This window comes from Seriola dumerili, unplaced genomic scaffold, assembly GCF_002260705.1.
Source record: "Seriola dumerili isolate Sdu_G_001 unplaced genomic scaffold, Sdu_1.0 BDQW01000330.1, whole genome shotgun sequence".
In the NCBI taxonomy this organism is placed as follows: domain Eukaryota; kingdom Metazoa; phylum Chordata; class Actinopteri; order Carangiformes; family Carangidae; genus Seriola; species Seriola dumerili.
The window spans coordinates 694,664-710,658 of NW_019174585.1; the positions used below are offsets into that span (position 1 = coordinate 694,664).

Sequence of the window (15,995 nt, forward strand, 5' to 3'; positions counted from 1 at the left end):
CATAATTGGCATACGTGAACAAGGGTGTGTGACTGACCTTAAGGCTTTTGGTTTCTCTCTTAAGCCATCACATGTGAAATAAAAAATAAAACTGTCCCCCAAAACTGCCACCGATTAGGAAAAATAAACTGCCATCTGTATGAATATATTAATGTAATAATCTATAGAACTAGCAGCATTATGAAGAAAAATCTGTTCAGCAGCTTTCTGTGCTCTTAAGCAGCTTCCTAGTGTCTAAAGTTTGTTCAGAAGACGTGAAGTCTCACATTTTGCTAATCAATAACCAATTCTCGTGAATTGCCTATATGCTTTCCCTGTGACTGTATTTGTGCATTGGTGTTGAATATTCATATCTATGTGCTGTACAGAGAGCAGACACATGTAAAAGTGAGGAACCATTGAAGGGAAAATGTTAAACCTTGCAGACGTGCTTGCAGAAACTTAAAATACTGGCAGATAAATCCTTTTTTCTGTAAAGGTTAACTTTGCAAATGAGGCAAATAATGATACAGGCACAAAAAGAAAGCACAAACTGTACTCAGGGCACAAAACAAAGCGTTATAACATTTTTTTTCTATGAAATGGTTTTTCCTTCAAAACAAATTTTCATACGGGTGACGATACAACAATACACTAGACCACCACGGAAATGGTGCATGTATAATTTAGTCATATTCTTTTTTATTATCATAGCTATTATTTCGGTTCTTGTGCAACTGCTACATAATGACTCACATTCAAGATATTTTGTCACTCAGGAACAGCTAAAAGGTATAAAAACAAACAAACAAAAAAAAAAGAAGTATACTGTCAGAAATAAAATATGGTCCATGTTTGTGAATCATAACAGAAACATTGAGCCTGAAAACTTCACCATTATTAAAACTGGATAGCATGACAGAAAAAAGTACTTAAATACTGTTCAAAGAACAAAATATATCATAATCATACTTCAATGTGACAAACACCAGCTGGTAAGATTAAGTGATCACTGGTGGGTTTTTATCTTCCTTTTTTTCTTTCATTAACAAATTAAATACACATATTGCATGTCACTATAGCAACGCCCATTACAGGTCAATTTTTACGATCACCATTTTGGTATAGCAAATCAAAAACCATAACAAAATGAAATAAATTAGAAATTAGAAATCAACATCAGACAAAGCCTGTTTTTCTCAATCATATGAATACTTAACACCCACAGTATAAGTTAATAAAGTCAAGCTACTGTATATAAATACATCACCAGCATGCACAATATTGAATAATCGATATTATTGTTGTCATCATCTTACACTGAAGAAACAGTATAGTAGGCAAGTGCATTTAATAAAACAAACACAGAAGTAAACCACAAACTCTGAAGCTGCTTTTATTTTATTTTTTTTGTCATTTTTTGTTTTATATTGTTAAGTCTCTGCCTTTAGTAATCTTCACCTCCAAAAGAATCAATGGTTCCAGTGACAAAACAGACTAATCTGTGAGATGCCAAATACACTTCAGACAGAAGGCGGGGAATAAATTTTGTCTAACCAGTCCTCATTTTCACTCCTGTGCAATTTATCCTTTTAAAATTTGGGGGATTTTATCAGTTTAAAACTTTCTCTTTTCTCGTTGTTGGTGTGAGTTTAACACCCATGGCTTTCAGGGCCCTTTCTCATATGTAGACTACGGCTGGAACCAATGCAAACTAGTTTTGTGAGGCATTCCCATTCAAGCATTTTCTCTCTCAAGTGACTCAAATGCATCTCTATCACGCAAAAACCTAACTAAGCAGCTTGTCTTGACAGAACAAGATCAGTTCCTATGCCAGTGTGAGGCTGCCATTTCAATCCAACAACAACCACTTCAGGCTGATTGACTGACATATCAGTGGTTTTGGCAAATGTCAAAGAGAAAATCAAGAAGACGGAGGCCCCTTTCAACTGTATATATATTTCTATATATATTTAAACTAAGATTTAACCTCCACTCTCACCTCTCTTTTGATTCTTTTCTTTTAACACATGGAAAAATAAAGAACTGCTGCTGCGGTAGTATCATCGGCAAAAGCGGCTGCCAAAGTCCACCGGCCCTTCATAATTTTTTCGAAGTGTGGTTTCTCTTTAATTGTTGCCCTCCCCTCCCTCGTCATCCTGCTGGTCACTTGTCCACAGTGTCAAGTTGTCTCGGAGCAGCTGCATGATGAGAGTGGAGTCTTTGTAGGAGTCCTCGTTGAGGGTGTCGAGCTCGGCAATGGCGTCGTCGAAGGCGGTCTTGGCCAGATGACAGGCCTGCTCCGGGGCGTTCTGGATCTCGTAGTAAAACACAGAGTAGTTGAGAGCCAGGCCCAGGCGGATGGGGTGGGTGGGCTGCATGTGCTCCTTGCTGATCTCGTGTGCCTCGTTGTAGGCCTTCTCCGACGACTCCACCACGGTGGCTCTCTTCTCCCCAGTGGCCACCTCGGCCAGGTACCGGTAATAGTCGCCCTTCATCTTCAGGTAGAACACCTTGCTCTCATGCTGCGTGTCGCTGCAGTTCTTGATCAGGAAGTTGTCCAGGAGGTTGAGCACGTCCTGGCACACAGCCTCCAGCTCCTTCTCAATCTTCTCCCTGTAGGCCCTGACCATTTCAATCTTCTTCTCATTGCCGTCGGCCGAGGTCTTCTGCTCAATGCTGGAGATCACCCTCCAGGAGGAGCGGCGGGCGCCGACCACATTCTTGTAGGCCACAGACAAGAGGTTCCTCTCCTCATTGGACAGGGCCTCGTTCAGCTCTGTTACCTGGAGGAAGGAGAAAGGGGAAACTTTAGCCACCAATTAGGAACACAAGCTGTGATCAACAGCACCAAATTGCCTACACGTTATACAAAAAGGAATGGAACAACATATCATCTAAGCATTAGAGCATTATTACAAGAGTTTAAACAGTTAATCAGTCGACAGAAAATAAATCAGCAGAAATTTCAGGCTTTGGACCCCAAAAAATAAAAGCAATTTTGAGATGTCCCTGTGGCTTGGGGCCAACCGTGAACTGCAACATCCCCTGACAGAATCTGGCCGGGGACCTTTGTTGCATCTCTTGTCCTTGTTTCCTGTCATCTCCCAACTACTGTCTGTGATCAAGTGATCAAGAAAATGATCGACAGATATTGAAAATAATTATTAGTTGCTGGCCTAATAATTACAAGACACTCACTTTTCTGTCTTTTTACATGAAAGACTCTGGACTAACAGTACAATCCCCAGCACAGAAAATGAGCAATATTTCACTTGTCATGTGCAATTCCCAGTTTCCATGGCAATCCATTCATTTAGTGCACCAGTAGCTCCAGCTGTCACGTGGACAGCTAATGCTAGTTAGTGAGAAACGATATTCAAGATAGTCGACTGCAGTTGGGGCTGGGGAGTGGGGGGTGGGCGGTGGATGGGAGGAGAGGGTGAGGGTGAATGGGAGAGGGGGGGGGGGTTGAAAGGAGTGCTGGAGATGGCTAAAATGCTCCTACGAGCACTTGGGGGCAGCTGCACTGTAAATGAAAACCATCACTGCACAGGCGGTTCACGTGTCCCAGTGACCTTCTCTCCGGCTGAAACTGACCTTTTTACCTGTCTAAAACACCACGTTGTGACATCACTCTGAGCTCCACTGTTAAACTTAGATTTTGACGGATCAGGATGGTAGTCCAGTTGTTGTCAAAGAGACTCTGTTGCTATAAAAAGGCTGTATTACTCAGGCTTATTTGATTTGGAAAAGCAACCTTGTGTTGGAACGTGCCTTCTGTCAGATCAATAACTGCACAGGGCCTGGAATATACGGATAAAAATAAAGAACTATGTAGCTCAGTTTTCACATAACCTTTCATCTTGAGAGTGCTTTTAATCTGAAAATCTCCTCCTCAATGTGCTAACATTTCTCGTAACTCAGTTTTGACACTCTCCGCTCAAGCGGAGGTGCACAAAGACGGCGCAAGTTCCCCAACGTCAGTGGATGGAGAGGAGCGCTCAACCTAACGAGATTTATCTGTCCCCCCAAAACTGCAACACAAACCTGAAGTGATGACTGGAATTACTACAGTGCCAACTGGCATAGAGTTATGTTGATATACATAAAATGAATTGCTAAAAATGCATCACTGGCTGGCAGAAATACGTCACTGCTCAATCATATATTCTATGGGATGCACTGATATTAATTATAATACAAGACTATAACTACCAAGATCCTCATCTGGGGCTAAAAAACCAACATGCAAATTTAGAGTTGAAACTATTTGTCCAGTTAAATTGATTAATCAGCAACTACTTTGATAGTTAGTCAATCATTTTGGATTTTTTTTTTTTTTTTTTGGCAAAACTGGCAAAAATTCCCTAATTTTACTAGTTTCCTAATGTGAATATTTTCTGGTTTTCTATAATTTCTATAATAGTCGACAAAATATCTCTGGATTTTGGACTGAAAAATCAAGGCATAAATAGACAAGGAGAATAATCTTTAGTTGCAGCACCAGAATATCCACAAAAAAAAAGTCTGTCTGAAAAGCTGCATTAGAGGCTGTTAACGTGAAATTAATCTACGTATATACTTTTCATGAGGAATTCAAAGGTGACGGCCTATCGTTTGTCATTTCTGGCCGCAATGGCAAGGGATTCCCTTTGATTAGAGAGTGAGAGTACACACCCCTGCAAAAGGGCCTAGTTTGGACCGCACTGACATGGCAGATTGTTTAAAGGGAAAGGAATCCCTCCCTGCACACACATCATCCCACCTCCTGCAACCAGAAACCCTCGATGACAAACGATCCACGGGGGCTCACTTCATCTCTCCTGAGGAACGTAAGAGAAAATACTTGCTTTAAATGAGGACATTTAAAGCAAGTATGATGAGTTTGATCTGTATATGAGCTCATACAGGCCCAGCTAAGACTCCCAGGGTGCTACTGGTGCCAGTAAGAGCTGGTGTGACACAGCAATTTTTTTTTAACCCACTGGTGAATCCAGTTCCCAGAATTTCTTAAGGGGACAGAGAGAGCGGAAAAGAAAAAAAGAAAAAAAAAGAAAAGCAGATAAAGGCTATGTCCTCAGCACTGCCCAATAAGAGCTGAGAAAGCTCCTGTGACACAGGCCACCCGTGTCACCCTCTTTGCATCAAACATTGCAGTCAGTCAGGCTCATTAACCCAAAATGACTTCAAATTGCTGCTGGATGTCAGGAGGAATCTGCTTTGACACGGAAACAGCACATGCACAGATTGAGACATGAGCAAGTATGAGGAGTAAAGTGGTCAAGAGAGGAGAAGACAAAAGCCTACAAATCCAATCTGATCATATTGACTCACTGCAATATGACAAAGAATATTCTAGAGATTCTACTGCCTCCTACGTTTGTTTAGAGGAAAGAGCAGTTTAAAGAATCTTTATGGAGTATTTTTATCAGACCAGTCATACTAAAAAAAATGCTTCTAAGTCTTGAATAAGCAGATGCTGATAATGTATATGATTTTAATAAATGTGACAAAGAGGAGAGGAGGAGGAGGAGGAGGAGGAAGAGGAGGAGGAGGAGGAGGGGGCAGCAGCAGCAGCAGTTGATAGGTTTTTTCCGAGCAACCTCACATGGCTCCCAGCGGCAGAGGCTCTTATAAATTCGGTATAATGGAGGGAGGGGAGGTGCGGTGGTAAAGTGAAGAGGGGGGGGGGGGGGGGGGGCAGTAAATGCAACAGAGCACAGCCATTATATGAAACGAGCTTCTTATTAACTGAGGGATCAAGCTTAGGCCTGTATGCATTTCACTGTAATATCCCCTCATTTAACGGCACGGCCGACAGAAAGGCACCGCCCAAGGAGCAGACGATTTGGACTCCACTCGTTAAGAAAAAAAGAAAAAAAAAAAAAGAAAAAAGGGCAGTGGGCTGTAGATGAACTGGCGACAAGACAATAAACACATGAAATATTACTTTACTATTATGCCTGATTGTAGTGCAATAAATAGCACGATGTAACCCCCCCCACCCACCCACCTACCCCCCCTCTCCACACAGTTACAGGCAACGTAATCCAGATTGCGGGACGAGCCTTTACGCAAACACAGCAGTGATAAAACATCACTCACACACCTCTCAGTCACAATTATCATCTTTTCTGAATGAACTTACCGATTTCATAGCGGCTGCCATATCATCATATCTCTCAGCCTGTTCAGCCAGCCTGGCTTTCTGCACCAGCTGCTCGCGATCAACCATTTTTCAGATGATGTTTGGTTGCTGTGTCGAGCTGCTCTGCTTGAGTTTTGGGGATGAAATGATTGATATTTTTCAATCGCAATGCGGTGAAATCCTACGCGAGCCTAATGCTGCAGCTGTTCCCTGCTGTCTGTCTATGCTCCGTGCAGACGGGACACCCTCTCTCCTCTCCTCTCTCCCTCCCTCCCTTCCCTTCCCTTCCTCTCTCCCTCCCTCCCTCACTCCTCCTCACACACTCTCCCTCGGCTGCGTCATCACTCAGAAAGGTGGGTGTCTGTGCCAATGATGTAACACCCCATACATGGGAACCAGAGGGGCCAGGCGTATGGGGACGGTTGGATGCATTGGAGCAGCCCTGGGCTAAAGGCCTTGTGGGAAACGGAGTCCTGTGTGGCTGCATGCTGGAGCCAGGAGTGTGCACAAACTGACTGGGGGGGGCTACTTAGAATATACATCCACTGAGCACTTAATAGGAACACCATACTAATACTGGATAGGTCTTCCTTTTACTCTCAAAACAGCCTCAGTTCTTCATGGCGTGGATTCCACAAGATGTTTAAGATTCTGGTCCATGTGGACATGGTTGCATCATTTCTGCAGATTTCTCAGCACCACATTTATGCCGCAGATTTCCTGTTCTACCACACCCCAAAGGTCTTCTATTGGATTTAGATCTGGTGACTGGGGAGGCCACTGAAGTACACACGTCATGTTCATGAAACCAGTTTGAGGCGACTTTCACTTTGTGACATTATCATGCTGGAGTATAGCCATTAGAAGATGTCAAACATTATGAAAAGACCAAAACCAACAATGAATGTATACTATTGAGTGTTTGATGTGATATATCGTATTCCTCTGTGCCAGTAGCTCCATTACTGTCCAGAAACTACACCACTGAGCCACGCTGTTGCACAGGATGAATGTGGGTGCTGTAGTTTGTTCAGAAACAGCTTCACAGATTAATAATGGTGATCACCTTCACAGTCTGTGGAGAGTAGTGCCTGCAGAGGCCACTGCACATGCTGGGCAACGTGGTTCATATTGTAAACAGTCGCCATTTTTTCTTTGCCTTTTCAGCCTTTTCAAGTTGGCATTAGAGAATGAGGAGCTCTGCACACGGCTGTGGGAATGTGGAGACCAAATAGTTATCCACTTTTTCTCTCTGGCTCCTGTGTTATCACTTTATTTTGACCACCATGAAGAAAGTCTCCAACACTCTGGGCCTGCATTGCTGCAATGAACAGCAGCAGCTCATCAGATGTCTACAGATGGGTCAGGCTGGACGGGGTGGGGTTCTTTTACTTTTGGATTATAGAAGGAACCATCAGTTTATCTGAAAGATATTAACCAGGGATGTTTGGAAACCCATAGAAAATATTTCGGCCGCTGCACAATAAAAAAAAGATTCAACGTTTTTGGCAGCTCAGACCTTCTGCCATCTGGACTGTGGTAGCCGTGGTCAAATTAACCTCCAGGGGAAAAATTTGTTGTTGTGCCCCTTTTGAAACCAACTGACCTCCACTGTCCTGTACTTGGCAGTTTTTTTTATTTGTCTGGGCACCAAGAACCAGCCAGTGCTCAAGGGATTAAATAACTGATTATTTTATTTAATTGACAGAAATTTTTATTTTAAACATCAATTAATCGTTTTTTTTTAGTTCACTGGTGCCAGCTTCTCAGTTGTGACTATCGGCCTGTTTTGACAGTGAACTCAACATGTTTTCAGCCTTTTCAATATTTTCTGACATTTTATTCTGACATTTATGCTCGCACTTTCCTCCATGTTTCAGTCACCTTACTCCCACACCCACCTGCTCACCTGTCTCTCATTCCCCAATCACCCAGTCCTGACTCCCACACCCACCTCACTTGTTTCCCATTCCCCAATCAGCTCGCAGTTTATATATCAGCCGCCTTCCCCCAGATTGTTGTGTCATTCCTCTGCACGTTGTAGCATTTTTTTTTTGTGCCAGCTCCTGACCTACTGCGTACCTGCCTGTAAGCCTTTATCATCACCATCTCTGCTACAATTACTGAACTGTTCCAGCCTGCGTAATCTATGTCTGCATTTGGCCTTCCTGTTTCCTAGTACTAACCGTAACAGAGAAATGTCTTTCACAATTACTGACTGCCTAAATTACAAAGTCACCATGTTTGTTTTGTCCAGCCAATAGTCCAAGCTTTGAAATTATTATTAATTTATTATAAAAGTGAATGAAATGTTCCTTACTTCTTTTACTCATGTTTTTTTTTTTTGCTTTTTTGTTTTATAGGGTAGCTCATAGAACGTCCCTGAACTGTAACCTGAGATCACAGCGTTTCCTGTCAAGGTCATAGGTAAGTGAATGATGCAAAGAGCAAACTGCTGGTGAGGTTGAGCTTGTGCAGCTATTTTATGAACATGCTGAGAGCAGAACATACCTCATCAAAGGCAGTTTTCTTTCTCTTAGATGACAGTAAACTGAGTTATTTTGAGGACTGAACTATTGTGTGAACAAAGTAAGACACGTGAAGACGTCACTTAGAGCTCTGGGTAACTGTTCTGCACATTTCTCACTATTTTCTTATATTTAACAAACCAAACAATAAATGGATTGATCAAGAAAATGATCTGCATATTAATCCATAATGAAAGAGGCATTTCTCTGCATTCAGTTTTTCTACTTTTACTTTTGATACTTACATTAGTACATTATACTGATAATAAAGTTTGCCTAAATAATATATTCCATACAGGAATACAGTATTTTTTTTTTTTTTTTTTTACAGTGGTACTTTCACTACTACTCCCTCTGCCACTGATCAAAGGCAGCAGTTTTATAACATAGCACCTGTAAATCCTTGGAGTCATTTAAACGTTTAAAATGGTTTTACACTGGTTTATGTGAGCAGTCTTTACCAAAGCAGCAAAGTGAGCTACAGACAGCTGCTCACAGCTCCCTCTCGTGGACAAAAATGCAAATGAAAGTATCTGATGAAACAGAAGCTCGACAGTAAACTGTGCGAAAGTAGAAGACTTTATTGTTGTTGAGAAAAAGCTTGTGAAACCACAGGAATGTCTTTTGAAACTGGCAAGAAGGACCCGTTTCTCAGGTGAGTGGTTCATAAATGCGCACTGACCCAGTACAACCACTCAGTGACAGGAAACAATTCAATACAATTTGACTTTATTTATTTGTTTTTACATTAACAAACGTGGTGGATAGAAGAAGGAACAAAACTTAAAACAATCAGTGGCTATCAGCTTAAACTGTACACAGTTCATTGATAAATAAAAATATATTTAAAAAAAAAAAAAAAAAAAAAGTCTCTAAACCAAAAACTTGTTCTCAAAGCATATGCTATGCAATTGGATGTTTCCGCCCCTACTGTCCCCAATTTCCACTTTTTTTTTCTTCTGTTTTTCTGTGTTTTTCTCGCCAACTCTTCTGGCTCTTTCTCTCGCACTCAAACACTTGATCCAATACACATACGCACAGATTTGTTAAACCTGTGTCTGCCTCTGCAGCAGGAGATTATCACCTGCTGACCTGGCCAGAGGTCAAGAGAGGAAGTGTTGACTTTTAGTGACGTGTAAACTGGGTCAAGTCATGGTAGGAGAAGGAAAACAAAAAACAAACAAACAAAACACTGCTGGTTCACACTTAACCAAGCCTTGATGGTTAAATTTATATGAATACTGAGCTTATATGACTTGAACTATAGATGGAAATTGAGTGTTTTTTTTGTTTTTTGTTGTATGAAATTTAGCTTCTTTACCATTTTATCTCTTATCAACAAGAGTCAGGCCTGTAAGACTAGGACCTGTGGGGAAAAAAGCTTAATTTTAATGAATTGTCACATTCATGTTTTAACTTAATTGTTTTCTAAGCTCAATCTATTTAAATGTAAACACACATTTGTTTTAGAAAACCAAAGGTTTATAACTCTTTTCTTTACTTTCATCACTGGGAATAAAACTGATTATCTTTCAATGCACATTGAGGAAATAGAGGTTTTCCAAACAGGTTTTGGCAAAAATGTATTTATTATGCACCCTTTAGTAATATTTGACAGGCCCTAGCAAAGCAGGATCACCATCCAGGCAAAGCAACTTCCCAGGGGCCCCAGACTCTGAGGGGCCCAAAAAGCTACAGGTTCATTTATCTTAGCTGGTTTTTGCAAACTGATTAGTTGCAACTGTGTTAAGGTTTTTGCACCACTAAAGGTGGAACGTGCATTATTAGCCAATAATCTGGCCCAGAGTATCAGACTCCATGACCTTTTTTATTTTTCAGTTTATATCATCATATCTCATGTGGAGTGTATTAGTAAAATAAAGTTGTGTTTAAGCTGTTGCCAGACAACACCCATTCATGTGCACACACCCACAAATAATATACCCAAAATAAAAAAGGCTTCCTTTGAATGGTAAGTTTAAATTTTACAACCAAAGAGTCAAAATGAATGTAAGAGATACTGAACCAAAGTTACAGAGGCACAAACATGGTAGAAATGTAAGTTTATTCAACTGATATATAGGTATAGGAAAGTAATATAAAGCCTGTAGTAGGACATGTGTGGAAAACACTTAAGAACCATATTCACGTCTTAATCAGATTACCACAATCTAAGACAAACAAAATGACATTTTCAGCACAAGAACCTCCTTTCAACTTTTTAAAAACCATTACTTTGCACGCAGAGTCTTACAGTGCAACAGGCAGTGCTGAACTAATGAATCTATCCACTTGCTCCAAAGAGGATTACTGTTCCTTCTGCTTAGCTTAGTTACCTCAAATTAGGATAAGGGTAAAGAGAGGTCTGTCTACAGCGGCCATCTGTCTGCCAAGTGGCCAGTCGAGCGCTCGCACTGGTGTAAATGGAGATGAGTCTGGAGCTGGATGTTTTGATATACCCAGATGAAGTGAGGATTCCTACTCCGGAGGAACTCGCAGAATGGGAACTTGAGACTGCGAGCCAGGTGTCCATACCTACCGTCCGACTCTTCGTGGCACTTTACCCATACAACCCTGCTGCGATGTCTCCCAACCATGAGACAGCTGCAGAGGAGCTGCCTTTTGTTCCAGGCCAGATAATCAAGGTAAAAACAATGTGACAGGTCTTCCCTTTTTGTAATTTCTTGTGCTGTAAAACTTCAGTGCTTGTCGTGTACAGTGCACAGGTACAACGTGTTTTGAGTTGCATTTCCTCACTGCATCAGTTGAAAAGCTTCTCTGAAACAGTACGATGGTGTTTCCTGTTTGTTCTAGATTCAAACCAGGTGAAAGTGTATGAAGATATGAGCTTTTTTTTCTTTTCTTTTTTTTTTTTCTGTTTCCTGTCTCAATTTTCAACTGATTTAATGTGATTTGCCGCCTTTTAACTGAACCTGACAACATGCAAATACACAAACATGCATTTTTTTTCTTTCAAAGTGTAAATTAAAGGTACAAAACTAACTTTTTCTACATTTGTTAGGTGTTTGGAGACAAAGACTCTGATGGTTTCTATCATGGGGAGTCCGGTGGTCTCTCTGGTTATGTGCCAAGTAATATGGTGGCTGAGATCCCAGTGGATGATGAGTACCTGAAGCATGTACTCATGCAGCAGGGATTCCTCCCTGTGGACCACACAGGTATGAACCCTTTGCTTCTGCAGGACACTGTGCTGTAAGACATTAGCATAACTGCAGTGGGGGAAGAGTATATTCAGAGTGTTCACTTCATTGAATATGGCAATACCACAATGTAAAAATAAGTCCTAAAATTCTACTTCAGTAAAAGTGCAGATGCATTACCAGAAAAAGGCACTTAAAGTATCCAAAGTGAAAGGGCTCATTTTGCAGAACAGTGTTAAATCAAAGATGATTTTCTTGTGTGCACAAGACAATATGTTGTACACACGTAATCTTGTAAAACATCAAAAGTATTTCATCACTTCAGTAGGTCTCCTGTTAGTTTGCGATAGTACAAGTTACAACTTTATCATTCTTATTGGTAAATCCCAGCAGAGCTTTGATGTGTCATAATGACTCATTGTAGAAGTGGATCATATGTTTTGTAAAATTAAAGTTACTATTGTATAGTTCTTTCTGAAATGTAGTATAATAAAATGTAAATTTGAAGTGCTCAAGTACCTAAAAGTTTGGTTACATAAAAGTTCTGCACTGAAAATGCTTAAAATTAAGAGAAAGAAATGGACAAGTATAATATAGTAAAAAACCGCATAAGCATGAGTATTTCAGTTACCCAGAGCTTTGAGTGACGTCTTCAAATGTCAGCAGTACAAACCTCAAAATGATGCAGTTTATATAATATATATATATATATATATATATATACTATAGTATATACCATACAGTATATACTGTAATTTAAAATGAGGAAAAGTAGCAAATCCTCATATTTGAGAAGCTGATGTTGAAAAATTATTAATCAGTTATTTAACTCATCGATAAATCCTCCTGTTTAATCTCAATTTCTATTTGCTTTTGGGCAGTTTCATTTCTTATAAAACATTTTTAAATGTTCAAAGTTTTGTATTTAAAATCTTGAATTGTAAAGTAAGTGAAATAAATGCAGTGGGGTAAATGTCCTTGGTAACATTTCACCACTTCAGTACAAGGAGTGTAATACACACAGAAATCATCACAGAAAAAAAATCGTCTCTCTACCTTCAACAGTTATTGTCAAACAGGGTGGTCTCTAGTTGATCATCTGCGAGAGGCTGTTTGCTCTGAGCTGCTGCCTGGTGTGAAAGTGTCCAACTGTAAGGAAGTTAACAAAGCTCAAAAGATACTCCAACAAATAAGATGTAAAAGCAATACAGAAACCTTGTGTGTGCATGTCACTAAAGTTACTAAATTAACCACTTAATGGTTTCTTTTAGTGCATTTGCTCAAAGGTGGTTGTTAACTGAAGTATGTTAGCTGTTATTACCAGATTTGATGCTTTCACTGACCTATGTGCAAACTGATTTTCTATTTTAGCATTAATGTGTGATTTCAGAGGAGTGTTTGTTTTTTGGGCCTTCAGGTATGTCTTTAACGCCTGATCTGAGCGACGTAGCCAGTATCCCTGAGGACGTGGTTGTTCGACGAATGGTGGCCTTATTTGACTATGATCCCTGGGAAAGTTCGCCCAACATGGACAGTGAAGTAAGCACTAAAATCACACATGAACCTGATTACATATCGTACGAGACTAATCTGCTGTATTAAAAATACAGAAGGTTTTGTGACTCAGGCTATTCCTCTCACAGGTTGAACTTGGCTTTCGTTCAGGAGACATCATATATGTGATGGGTGACATGGATCAGGATGGATTTTACTATGTGAGTGTCACCTCTACAGTTACATTAAAGTGACTGCTGCTCAGTTCTTACACTGACATTTGCACACAAACTTAACTTTCATCTCAATTTTAGGGGGATCTGCATGGACGACGGGGTTTGGTTCCATCAAACTTCCTGCAGCCTCTACCCTGGGATTAGAAAACGCCACGCTAGGATGTTCGCTACAAATGCCAAGTCTTGGACACAGTGAGAAATCGGCAATTTTTTTTGAAAACAAATGGTTAAACTGACATTTTGTGTCAAAATGTATATTTTTTATTTTTATATTAGAATACAGCACTGCACCTGCTTTAAATGGCAAATCAATAAGGATCTACTTAAATAAGCAACCAATTAAACCAGTATTAACAATGAAATCAGGATGATGCAAAGTGAAAACGGTTCTTGTCATACAATTCTCAGATAATTCATTTATTGAAAAATTTTAAGGAAATTTACAAATCAGTGCAGAAAAAATACAGACATTTACAAATCATATACTTTTAAAAAATCAAACAATGTTTAAAATTCACTTTTTATTTGGCCACATGCACAAAAATGACATGAACCAATGACTGAATTTGCAAAAAAACTTATATACTGTATATCCATAAATGTATTACAATATGAATGAGCCAAGTATTTCAATCATACCTGATGGCAAATGATAGATTTTTTTTTTAGCCTTAATAATACACTTATAGTCTCAGTTTTTTTGCAGACCAGAGTGTATTGAAATAGCATTTGCCTTATACCTTGTTTATATATTTTCTATAATTGGCTCATAGTCTTTTCATATGGAGCAATTAAGAGAAAACATCAGTTTTTTTGTTGAGTTTTGCAGCAATTTTTATGTACAAAAATTCACAGCAAAGTTTGTATAAAGGAAATTATTAATGTGTCAATCATGTTATCTATGCAAAAATTGTAAAACAAAGTGAAAATAAACTCATGAATTTGCACAGTACCTACCTGCATTTTTGTGTGTGTAGGTATGTATATATGTATGTATATACCACATACCACCATTGTCATGTTTTTTTGAATAAATAACAAAATAAAATGACAAAAGCAGTAACAAAGTTCAGAAGGTTTTCATGATTGGCCTAAAAATCTTAAAGTCTGTTACACCATTCGTTGATTTCTTCTTTTACATTCCTCTGCAGCAAACAGTGTACTCATCCATAAAGTAGGAAACACTACACTGTGTAGTGAAGTTTAGTAGTGCTTTCTACTTTATGGGTGACAACACTGTACATCAGTAGCTCCTGGTCTGTCCACCGCAAACACGAAGTCATGACGGGCTGAATAAAGTCAAGTTTTCACAAATTAAATATTACACAAGATGCCAAAATCTAATGTTATGAGAGAGAAACATAAGTTTGCCATAATCTGTGCCAACAACATTTGACAGTAATGTTGCCTAAAATGATAGGACATTAATTAGACAAAAATGAATATTTCTTGTATATCTTAGTGCATTTTGATTGGAAGGATACAACAAATAAAAGCAGCAATCATTACATTTTTAAATAGTCACTCACAGTCAGGGTCTTACCAGTGTCTGGACTCCACAGAAGAAAGAAAACCCAGAAGTGAATGTGATCTTTTTATTAACCCTGTCTGAACCACGTGGTTAACACAGGAAAAGCTCTAACAGTCACACACTCACACATGTATGCACACGTACACACAAACTATACATGCAGGGAAGTGTATGCGCATGTACACACGTTTGTGCATGCCCACACACACACAATGGTGGGAACAGTATATGAAACATAAGTATGTGGATATGTTTCTTTAAAGTAAAGAACTATTTGTTGTAAAATATGAAAAAATATTGTTTTTTTTATTCTGTGTATGAACCTGTAACTGCTGAATGTGGATGTAGATCCAACTACTTTACATTCTTTTGAGAGGTGCTTCTACCAATACATATTTCAGAGGATTATATACTCTCAAAACTTATATATATATATATATATATATACACACATACATAAACACACACACACACATATGAGTGTGTGTATGTATGTGTATACATGAGTTTATGTACCACGTGTGTGTGTGTGTGTGTGTGTGTATATATACACACACAAAATACAACCTAGAAATACTCAAAGTATATACTCATAAGTAAGCTAAATTTTTAGGTATTTTTAGGATACATTTTTAGGTGTACTTGGTTACTTTCCACATCTACATGCACACAAACAGACACACAGTCACACATGCAAATTCAAAGCCTGCACCCCATTAAGCCCAGGCAGACTGCACCACTGCTGCCAAGCGTGACCTCATCCCTTTTAAGGGCATACAGTACAGTTATGAGGCGACACCTGCTTTTAAAGAAGTCAGACACTACAGCAGTTAGATATTGATCCAAGTAATAATTGATGTGGACGTGCACCAATTATCTCAGAACAACATACCGTTTACTGATGCAGCATTGAGG

General features: G+C 39.4%; 2 protein-coding genes across 2 annotated transcripts; one reads left to right on the forward strand and one right to left on the reverse strand.

Moving 5' to 3' along the window:
* Window positions 1–661: 661 nt before the first annotated feature.
* On the reverse strand, window positions 662–6,371 carry LOC111232296 (14-3-3 protein gamma-B). Its single transcript, XM_022759742.1, has 2 exons — window positions 6,131–6,371; window positions 662–2,765 (listed from the first exon to the last, which is right to left on the reverse strand). Exons 1-2 carry the CDS (start codon window positions 6,215–6,217, stop codon window positions 2,109–2,111), a joined length of 744 nt encoding a protein of 247 aa, XP_022615463.1. The 5' UTR covers window positions 6,218–6,371; the 3' UTR covers window positions 662–2,108.
* Window positions 6,372–10,778: 4,407 nt separating this feature from the next.
* LOC111232323 (RIMS-binding protein 2-like) lies at window positions 10,779–13,714 on the forward strand. Its single transcript, XM_022759778.1, has 5 exons — window positions 10,779–11,303; window positions 11,681–11,837; window positions 13,237–13,358; window positions 13,463–13,534; window positions 13,628–13,714. The coding sequence occupies exons 1-5, from the start codon at window positions 11,082–11,084 to the stop codon at window positions 13,691–13,693; spliced, it is 639 nt and encodes a 212-aa protein (XP_022615499.1). The 5' UTR covers window positions 10,779–11,081; the 3' UTR covers window positions 13,694–13,714.
* The last annotated feature ends 2,281 nt before the right edge of the window (window positions 13,715–15,995 follow it).